This window comes from Dreissena polymorpha, chromosome 10 (genome assembly GCF_020536995.1).
Source record: "Dreissena polymorpha isolate Duluth1 chromosome 10, UMN_Dpol_1.0, whole genome shotgun sequence".
In the NCBI taxonomy this organism is placed as follows: Eukaryota; Metazoa; Mollusca; class Bivalvia; order Myida; family Dreissenidae; genus Dreissena; species Dreissena polymorpha.
The window spans coordinates 90,407,079-90,418,447 of record NC_068364.1 but is presented as its reverse complement, the minus strand read 5'-3'; the positions used below and the strand labels follow the sequence as shown (position 1 = coordinate 90,418,447).

The 11,369-nt window shown below is 33.6% G+C and overlaps 1 protein-coding gene and 1 long non-coding RNA gene across 2 annotated transcripts in view; one reads left to right on the top strand and one right to left on the bottom strand.

The window, feature by feature from the left end:
- Positions 1–3,503, top strand: part of LOC127847963 (uncharacterized) — a 4,160-nt gene extending 657 nt beyond the window's left edge. The window contains exons 2-4 of the mRNA XM_052380215.1: positions 1,104–1,214; positions 1,725–1,812; positions 2,934–3,503. Coding sequence (XP_052236175.1) covers positions 1,104–1,214; positions 1,725–1,812; positions 2,934–3,051 — 317 coding nt within the window. The 3' untranslated portion in view covers positions 3,052–3,503. The remainder of the gene's footprint in view (positions 1–1,103; positions 1,215–1,724; positions 1,813–2,933) is intronic.
- A 1,794-nt stretch (positions 3,504–5,297) lies between these two features.
- Positions 5,298–9,593, bottom strand: LOC127847964 (uncharacterized). Its single transcript, XR_008034262.1, has 9 exons — positions 9,389–9,593; positions 8,791–8,866; positions 8,364–8,546; positions 7,005–7,121; positions 6,320–6,478; positions 5,953–6,057; positions 5,807–5,836; positions 5,593–5,658; positions 5,298–5,382 (listed from the first exon to the last, which is right to left on the bottom strand). It is a non-coding gene; the product is annotated as an uncharacterized LOC127847964 (long non-coding RNA).
- Between the last annotated feature and the right edge of the window lie 1,776 nt (positions 9,594–11,369).

The following is an 11,369-nucleotide window of genomic DNA, read 5'->3' as shown; positions in this document are numbered from 1 at the left end:
GGATTCTTTTCCTGCCACTTATGCATTATAATCGATTTTAGATGCAATGAATTGTGTTTATTATACAGCAAAATCGATTTGGTGACAGTTATGAATACAATTCGTTTTATTTTACCAGTCTTTTAATTCATCAGCCGATACTAAAAATAAACTAAATCACTGACATCGCGATATCTCTTCTAAATACGTAGCTTTTGTGAGTGTAATTTATCAAACACAGGAATAGTTTGATTCGTATCTGATTATATTTTAATATTGCGCTTCACGTTCTTCAACTCCATTATGATGTAGTGGTATGTTTGTCAACCATTATAAAGCAGCTTCTTGCGCGCCATGGTGTATTGCATTTGAAGCATATTTGAAGTTCGTCTCGAAGTGTTTTCCGACAAGTTTCAGAACGTTTTAATGGACATTCAAACAAAGCAAGTTGCGCTTGCAATTACGCCATACAATCTGTTGACGCAAACGTATGTTTTTAATTACAAGAAGTTGTAAACTTGTGCATTGATCTATTTCTGTGGTGAAATTTCTTAAGAAATGAAAAACTCAAATGTTGAAAATATGTGGAGTTTATGCGTTTACGAATTCCAAAAGCACACTCGGGAAAAGTCGTTATTGCGGTGCATGTTTACGTAGAATATAGTGCATTATTATATGGATGTACTCTGGTAAAAATTACAAAACATATTTTGAAACTTAATTGAATCATTTCATGAGGACTAGTGCATTTTATACGTTTGCATATATGCGTATGTAAAATAATAATTTTATATTGGGATATTACGTGCTTTAGTAAAATACTACAAAATCGACAGCAGGCGTTAAAGTAACGTTTCGTTGTTGATTCGGCAAGTGTCAGTCAAGACAACGTAGTCGTGTTCACTTTTTCCTAAGTAAATGGCTGCAATATCGCTATTTTTCCACGGTATGCCAAATATTAGCGTATATGTCAATGCGGTTGAATACATATTTTGGGATGTAATGAAATCGAAAGTCCAAGAAATAGATGATTTCCGCTAATTTATGACACTTTTCTTGCATTCAAATAATCGCGTTTATTATTTAATCAGCAAGCTTTGCATGCGATTCTGTTCTCTTTGCAGCCGTCGCAGCGTTTTCTTGCATAACAATGGCAATATCGGTCGCTCCGGATGGAACAATCACGCCGTATAACTCCTCCGCAGATCAACATGAACATTCTGATGCTTCCTCTGGTATAAAGTTGCAGTAAAACATTGGAGGATTATCGTACACTACCGATACACAATGTTCATTTTTGTTATATCACAACTTATATTCAACAACTCATTTATTACAATATGTAACTGATTAAGAGAGGTATCCCCCCCCACACACAGGATTACATTTCTCAAGTTTCGCACGCTTATCTATTTGAAGAATTTTTTATTTGATGGATTTGTGAAGTCATTTTCCAACAAGTTTCAGTTATTATATTGTTTTGTCATATTTCAACTTCGATAAATGCACAATTTTCTTATTTTAACAGATACAAAACTATCTGTATTCAACTATACATTAAAACGTAAGATTTGCTCATGTAATGCAACTATTAGATGTTCTATTTCTATCTCTACTTAGTCGGGCATTTTGCAATAGCTCGCTTTACATTGAAATAACATATATGTTACAACTCATGCAATAATGACTATTAAATTTAGTTTTATTCCTATTAATTTAAATCTTAACTTTTTGTTCATTCGTAGGGCTAGGGTTAAATATTGGACTCGGCGTTGGCTTTGGACTCTTGACAATCGCAATCTTTGTTGGCGCCGGTTCGTTCTACTATCGAAGGTAACTTTCTAGTTATGAGCAGAAACACAATTTTTGTTTTAAAATAATTTTTTTTATTCATACGTTTAAAAATATAACACCTTAATGTATGAATGATCTAAGCTGTTTGTTATGTTAACAAGTCTCCGATTATATCTTAATGATAAAATGTTGGAATTATACAAATCTTAATACATTATAAAGAGTGACATTACAACTTTCTATTTTAACAAATCTTAGTCGAATAGACGAAATGATACTTCTTGGTATGATCTCTATTCCTACACAAGACTGTCTTCTTTCTTGTTCAAAAAAGTATTCAGAAAGTATAAACGTATAACGAACAAGAGATGTGTTTGTCAGAAACAAAATGCCCCTAACTGCGCCGCTTTGAAAAATTATCTGTACCTGCCACATTATATAAAATTGAAATTATCTCCCTTTTAAGCTTGTAACATCCCTTGGATTTAGTTTTTTGACCTTTGACCTTAAAGGATGACCTTGACATTGACCTTTCACCACTAAAAATGTGCAGCTCCATGAGATACACATGCATGCCAAATATCAAGTTGATATCTTCAATATTGCAAAAGTTATGGCCAATGTTAAAGTTTTCGGGCGGACGGACGGACAGACATAGAGACAGACAGACAGACAGACAGACATACAGACAGACAGACAGACAGACAGGCAGCAGACAGACAGACAGACAGACAGACAGACAGACAGACAGACAGACAGACAGACAGACAGACAGACAGACAGACAGACAGACAGACAGACAGACAGACAGACAGACAGACAGACAGACAGACAGACAGACAGACAGACAGACAGATAGACAGACAGACGGAAAGTATTCGGACGGACGGACAGACAGACAGACAGACAGACAGACGGACGGACGGACGGATCGGATGGACGGACCGGACGGACGGACGGACAGTTCAACTGCTATTTGCCACGCTACCGGGGGCATAAAAAGAATGCAATGTTATTGTGTACTAATTTGGGTACTTCATGTCCTACATAATACAGCCCAACCATTTGATATCAAACACACGCGCTTCAGTGTCCAAACTTGGTTAAAATCTGACAACATTCAAAACAAAGGCGTACATGTATTTTGTTTGTTAATTTAGAAAATATGTCGCTCAACGAAACAATGAAGACTTCAACCCGGCCTCCATTCACTTGGATGAATTTTATGGATCGCTGAACACGACGGAGTTTGCGAATTCGCATACGACACTATCTTAGACCATGTATAAGTGTCGGGTTTATGAATGTTGGCGTAAACTAATGGCCTTAGGAAGTGTGGTTTCCGAAATCGAAATCGTGTTGCATTATTTAAACTCCCAGTCTAAGAATCACTAACAATCAATGGCATTGGCTCGTTCAGAAGAAGTTAACATCGAGATTATTATGGTTATAATAAAGTTTATTACGAGTAATTTACAATTGAACCTATCAAGTATACTAAAAGAAACAACTTCGACAATATATGTATTTCACATTTACCTTTCTAGCTAAGAGTCTTTCTACGTTGTTAATTATGTTATTTATGATATCGTACCACGCGTTCTTGGTGACAGTGGAGCTTACATCATGAAATGACAATTTAAAATTTTTGGCAGGCAAATAAAGTACGCCTGAATGTGTACACGGGTCCCTGTTTGGTTTTGTATCACCATTATATACGTGGAGTTAAATGTTTGCTTGTTCAGCTTACATTACGACATCATCACATATATGACGAATAACAAATTGTTTAATATATCTGAGCTTAAGTGATTTCTATAAATTTTCAGTTATATACCCTACCTACCAAATCATGCACTGAATTTGAGTATTATCTGACATTAAAAAAGTTGTTTGAAACAAATATCCCCATTTAATTATATTCATTCATAAGGACCATACTTATTATTTTCCAATAGTTTTCAAATATGTATTTGACAAATCTGAATCGCTCTTTTCCATAACATCGCTTTCCATATATACAGACAATAATTACATGAAAGGAAAATCTATGCATGTTTATATGATTTTAACTGTACATCATCGTCAATAAGGTATCATATTGAAATATTCTTCTTCCACTGCGTGACAGCGAGCCCTCATCCCACGTGCGTGGGCGGTAACCCCGGCTCATGTGCCAGCAATACAATGCACATTTGTGTTCATACCCGAATATTCCATAAAAAAGAAAAGCAGATTTTCTGACGATACAATAGCAAATGATTTTGATATGAACAGTTTATTGGAGCCGAAATGTTAGATATGAATAAAACGTAATTAAACACACGATGAATTTGTGGATTTCGAAGTGAACAAAACTTATTTAGTTATCATTTTGTCGTTGTTTAATCTAGGGTTAAAAACTATTAGAAAACATATTAAAACATTCGAGGATCCAAGGATTTAAAAAAAGAACTAAACGTATGTATTTATTGTCATGTTTGCAGTTCACTGTAGGGATTATGACATTGTTAAAATCAATTAAATTAACGATTATTTTATTACAATAATGTCTCTTCTGAAAACTTTTCTTTAATTACATTATTCTTACAATCGAACAATATGTTGCGCGTCAACATCGTTTGTGCAAATGTACATGTTTTGTATGTTGCATCTGAGTTATACTCTCAAATATGCAGGTGGTCATAATCGCCAATGAAAACTGTTGGCTTGTTTGGTCCATGCGAGCAAACATTATAATCTCCTTCGTCAAGTGTATTAAACCCTTCAGCAGGAGTAGACCAGTTGGCCTGATCTACATGCGCTATGTCATAGTCAGCGTCAACAGATTGCCTTACGATATCCTCTTGGTCATCGCTTGCATTACCGATTGTAATACCGGGTGACTTTTTCGACGGGATTCCTGTATCGGGAACGTCATAATATAGCTTCTTATCGTTTATGTCATAGTCAGCGTCATCAGATCCCCTTACGATATCATCTTGGTTACCGATTGTAATAGCAGGTGACTTTTTCGACGGATTTCTTTTATCGGGAACGGCATAATATAGCTTCGCATCGTTTATGTCATAGTCATCGTAATCAGACCCCCTTACGATGTCATCTTGGTTACCGTTTGCATTACCGTTTCTAATAGCAGGTGACTTTTTCGACGGATTTCTTTTATCGGGAACGGCATAATATACCTTCGCATCGTTAATGTTTATATTCTGTTTAGTTTTCCCCGATTCTTGATTATCGACATCCATGTGCACGTTGTCTAAATGAGTTTCTTTATTTCGTTCAGATGGTTAATTTTTTGGTCATGCAACCTTATTCTGGAAATAACCCAAATATTTTTTTCAGACAAAGGGGCAAAAAATAGATTGACGAACAACAATCCGACAAACATCATGCGCAACTATCCGTGTAAATTTTTCCATGAAATTCTCATTATAGTCAAAAAGATTATTATACAAACAAGGTCGTACAAACAACTTTAACTACTTGCGCCTTCTCAAAAAACTAAAATGTAGTATACAAACCTTAAGTATATAATGACTGCTAAGATTAGAATAACTAAAACAAGAACGCCAATCCCGACTCCGAGGCCGATTCCTAGAGGGGATTCTATATAATTAAAACATAAGTGCAGTGTGATTATATGTCTTAGATTGCATATAATTTTTTATAATTAACGTTTTCGCTAGCACTCTTTACTTTTAACTAAATGATTGTAGTTTTATGATAATTATTAAATATTCACTTAAAATGTTGATGAATGTAACCGCTGGATAACATTTTGGGCAGGTTAAGAACTGGCACAAAAGGAACACTTACCCTGGTGTAGCCCATGACGAATATTTGGCGGATTTGGCAGCATTAAATCGCAATGTGTGTATTGAGCTATAACACAATAACATGTTCATGTGTGGCATATACAATTCGCATTCAATTTTGTTAAGTTTTATTTTCTGACCAAGTCATGTTCTTTATAAACCCTAAGTTAAAATGGAAAAACGAAATGCAAATGGTAATGTCAATGATATATTACCTGATACTTTGCTTTCTTCACTGGTAGAATCTGAAAACCAAATGTCACTATCATATACATGTATTGATATGACCTTTAATTCAACATTAGGAAAAATAATATTTTGACATCTTATAAATCATTTAAAACAATATATTACAGCTTACTAAAGTAACAAGCTTATATCAGTTTGTCTGTGCAGTTGAATATTCCGACACTGTATACGCCATCTTTAAAACTACCGCATTTACTTGGTCGAAGACTTTGTTCACCTTGAAAAGTAAACGTTCAAACACACTTTAGCTTTTACAAAATATGGTTTGAAGTATATATAGATTTCACAAAATGTGTTTTTTTCCAGCATAAAATAAATATAGTATACACTGACATTGACCTAAACACTATAACATATTTAATAACGCTATTTAACAGACATCGCAGATTGCATTTTTGTACGGGTGAGCATTGATCGTTTGTATGAAATTTCAGATAAAGCTTTTGGCGATAACAAAATATCGAATGTTAAAAGTTTACCGTTATACGTTCGGTTCAAGAGAGCCAGCGCCTTTCTTATCCAATAATCTCCGGGTGTTAAAAATTTTGTCGCGTTCTTCAAACACGCCTCTGTGTTAGAAGTATTACAAGATATAGCATCAAGCCATTGTCCTGTTTTTACACATGTCGAATTGTCACCTTTAAATATCAAAATGTTTAATCATTTTCTTAAATCGTTAATACTTTCAAAAAGATAATACTAACGTCGACATTTACATTATAAATAGATTTGTTGATAATTTTAAGTGTGATATTTTGTTATGTTCTGGTATGTTCTTTATGATGACCTGTTAATGAGGTCGATACACAAACACTTCCCTAGTTTTCGCATAATAATACAAACATAACGCATTCGTTCAATACTGTAAACATGTCTCTTGTTAAACACATTTTCACAACAGGCACTTAAGATGTCTATGTAATCCAGAAAAATATTACTTGACAGCCTACAATTTAGCTCATATAAGCATGAAATATAATTTTAATTAAGCAATATATTAAACTGTATGGAGCGCACACTCAATATTGTTCTCCATATATCAGACCTTAACAGAAAGTATAACACTACTCTACATAATTTAAATAAATACATTAAAACTTAATCGGTTGATTTCGTACAGCATTATTTACACGTGTTTTATTTGGTGTGCTTACAAAAGCTTACACGTATCGGGTTTATCACAGCAGCTGTATTTACGGTTGAAGAAGCAATTGTTTTTGAGTTCACCGCTCCAACCAGCCGATAGGCTTAATATCTTGAAGGAACACACAATCAGTTGACCTGCAAGAAAATGATGTAAACGTGCACATTATGTATTGTTTATAAATGTGTCATAACATCTACCAAGAAATATGTACATACTTCTTAATCTTATATGATGTCTTTATATCTAGGTTATGATAAAGACATTGCATGGTCAGTGCTTCGATGGAGGCAGTTTATCTGGCGAGGCTGCAACAATGAAACTCGAAACCGAATGAATCTAATCACTATTTGTCTGGTTTTGCTTTCTTAATAGTGTTACATACGCATATTTTACGAACAATTGCTGATCTTTAATCAGAGACAGCGGCAATATTGTCGTAAACGTAATTTCAAGATAAATCTCCACAGGAGTACTGTTAATGACTCAGCTATTTCACCACCTGCGATCTTCAAACGGATCTAGCAGATCCTTATCGTAGTAGCGTAAACGATGTTTTTCTATGGTATTTATATCTGCTTAATGGAATATTGAACTGAAAGTACCCTTAAAGTCACATTTTGATTTCAGTTTAACAACAAACTTAAAATATACATGCAATAAAGTGTGCTATTGTTTGCATCGTGACGTAAGTATCAAGATGGAATCTATACAAGTTTGTTTCATCGGAAGTACGCAAACACGTTAACTGGATTAGTGACGTGTAATGACTTATGTTAGCAGTTATTTAAAAATGTGTTTTCAGGTAGGAAATAAGGTTAGATAAGAACAGTTATCATGAGTCAAGTAAGGTAGATATTTAATAACCTAGCCCAATAAATATACCGTGTGCCACTTTTTGGTACAAAAATGACATATAGAGTAAAACATTTAAATAATAAAATATACAACAGGAGTATATTCGTAAGAATAGAATATCCTGGTCGAACCTTATTTGGTAATCGAAATGACACACACTATATATTATAAGACTTATTGATTTTTTAAGTATACATATACAAAAATGTATAGCGATGAAGACATCACGATCGCGTGACAATTACAAATATGTTTTAGTTTGTTATCACCACACACACTATTTGTCAACAGTATGTAGACATTTACGATTGAGAAGATAACGACTAGCTTGATCAACTTTAGCACTTATCGATGGATGCAGATTTATCTAGATTTATCCCCCGTGTTATGTCATTGTTGCCCGTAGAAACGGGATAGGAGGACAACACACTTTGGATTTTGTCCGAACGTTAAAAAGCACTTATACCACGTGGACAATTTATTATTAGGAGCAATATAGCGAACATATACTATGACTTTACCACCAGCATAATTATCTTGAACGTAGTCTTTCGCAATATAGTCTGCTGTCCAAAACGAGGTATTTGAAAGTTGAAATCGTTCCAGTACGGGTGTTTCTTTAGTTAAAGGCAAACCACCTGCATCGTGACAGGAAATCAATGCGTCTGTCCAATTCATGGAGGAGTTGCTGCACATGAGATAACCTGTAAGGTATACAAATATTGAAATTTATTTGTAAATATTGAAGATGATGGAACACAAACTTATTTTTAATTACAGTTAAATTAAGTGTTTTTGTAATATGCACGTTTGAAACCAATATATATACAATAAAGTCTACTCTCGTTATCTCGAAGTCGGCGGGAACAAGAAAAATATCAAGATAACGAGAGCTCGAGATATCCGATTAGTCGATAAGAAGGAAAAAAGTTGTGACATCGAGCTTACCTCGACGTATCGAGAAAATCGAGATGTGTGATGTCAAGATAACGAGAGTAGACTGTATAATATGTGTAGCTTTGTCCTGTAGTATACAAAGTTACAACAGTTCTTGTCGTGCTTGTACAACTACTGATGTTGACATGTTAACAATGTACTTGATAAACGCTTGTGTTTATAGGGACCTGTTCACAGATTGGGGCATTTATTTATTAGTTTACGTAATGCCTTGCAATAAGAAAAAACATTAGTTTAAGAATTAACAAGATAAAAAAATTGTCCCCTTGGTATAACGCACTTGATTATTAACATAACCGATCCACGTATTGTAAAAACAGTTAAAGAAAATAACATGAACATACACAATCTTTTCACGTTAGTGAAAAATAACGTTAACGTAAAATCATCTACTACATCCTACTTTAAATGATCAAATATTTTCTGATGGTTAAACCCAACTGTAATCCAATAACATTCAAGCGTTTTTATTTATTGCGCATTGTTTTCGTTAAAGGCATGCATATGTTAAGCGTTGAGCGACAATATGTACTAAATTGTTAATACCACGTTTATTAATTATAAAAAGATACGCAAATTAATATCTGACCGTGTGTTAAGTATGAAAACATCAATACACAAGCCACAAAAGAGGATATTGAATGCATCCCAATGCGTAAAAAATCTAATTAAAATTATTTTCGTCTAAAATCCTCGAAATAATTCACGAAACACGGAAGTTTGTGTGTAAACCATTAATTTTATTTCGCAAAGATATCAAACAAAAACATTGAGCGAGTTTATTCAATTTCATCGATAAGCGTTGGCGAAACAAACGGAAATATTGTCACTGATAACGCAAAATTTGATAACTATATTAGTCATTTCACAACAATAGTTTTGATTAAAGAACACAATTGGAGTGATATGTTGAGCACAAGATAAATTCGTTTGTTTGAGATTATATCAAAATGTGAATAAATATTGTTAAAACTTATAAACATGTTACTATATGACTTTTACTGGCTGTGCTTTTTAGCTGATAAATTTCGGCATACAAAACAATTATCAAAACTACTATGGCTTATCTCTCAAACGATTAACGCACATTTAACACAACAGGTAAACGATAATTGATAACTACTCTGTAAAGTTAAAAGTCATTCATACGATTAACGCATATTTAATACAAAAAGGTAAACGATAATTGATAACGACTCTGTTAAAAAGTCATTCATAATTTCACTTTGTATTTATTAGATGTGTCACTAGAAAAAAATCCCCAATATGAGCTGAGAATATACGTATTCACTGCATACACTATTTTATTTCTATTTTACACGTAGTCTGCACATTTATACCGAAAACATTGTATTTTGTTGCAAAGTAACATTCGAGATTGCAATAACTTTTTTTCTGTTTCTAATAACAGTATGATTATACTCGTGTTTGAAATGCTTCAGTTGAGATATATTCTTCGAATTTATTAGTACTGGACAAATGTAAAACGCGACATCTTTTCCTAAAATACCAAGCAACAAGTTATCAGTTTAATTCAAAACAAATTATACAATACACATTATAAAACGATATATCGATGAATAAAACAAATCCTTGAATCTTTCAAACAAATTTATTTATTTATTCCTTAAGATATTTGTATAGACAATGCAAAACACCATGGCGTCCAAATGTTCCCAACTCCATCTTTATCATGCAAACCAAAGTCCAGGAATCTTGTTTATACATTCAAATAGTTTGTCATCCTCATTTGGTTATCGAGAAATTCGTTATTCACTCAATCTTCATAGATGCAATTACATCAGTGTCCGGAAATATAGAAATACGCATTTTCCAGACGTGTTCCGTCTTTGCTAGTTCATGGTGTTATCATTGACGCCCTTTATTGAGACCTTTTGCAATTATGGATTATTTATGTATACATGTAATGGATCCTTTGCCAATCGAGTAAAGCTTTAAACACTCCGTGTTCTGTAGGTATGTACACGTAAACAGCTATTCATATAACATAAACAATCGATCATTGTTTCAAGGGGGCTTTTCACGTAGGGGTAAACTGACAAAATTTAAAAAAAAGTAGTTTCAGATTCGCAATTTTTCGTTTTAGTCATGATGTTTTTGAGGAAATATAGCTAAAGAAACTTCAGCGTACAGTTTATATAGTATTGACATACCTGTACGCTGAAGCCAACCCCGTATCGAAAGTCAACCAGAGTCGTAATATATTTATGTCAAGCTATAAATCAAAGAAAGCTAATTTTCTTGGATACATTTCTACGTATATTGGTGAATGAATATGAATAACTGCATCGGGGAATATTTTAAAGGGATCTTTTCACGCTTTGGTAAATTGACAAAATTGAAAAAAGTTGTTTTAGATTCGCAAATTTTCGTTTTAGTTATGATATTTGTGAGGAAACAGTAATACTGAGCATTTACCATGGTCTAATATAGCCATTATATGCATCTTTTGACGATTTTAAAACCTAAAAATTATAAAGCGTTGCAACGCGAAACGATTGAATAATTTGGAGAGTTCTGTTTTTGTCGTTAAATTTTGTGAAACTACG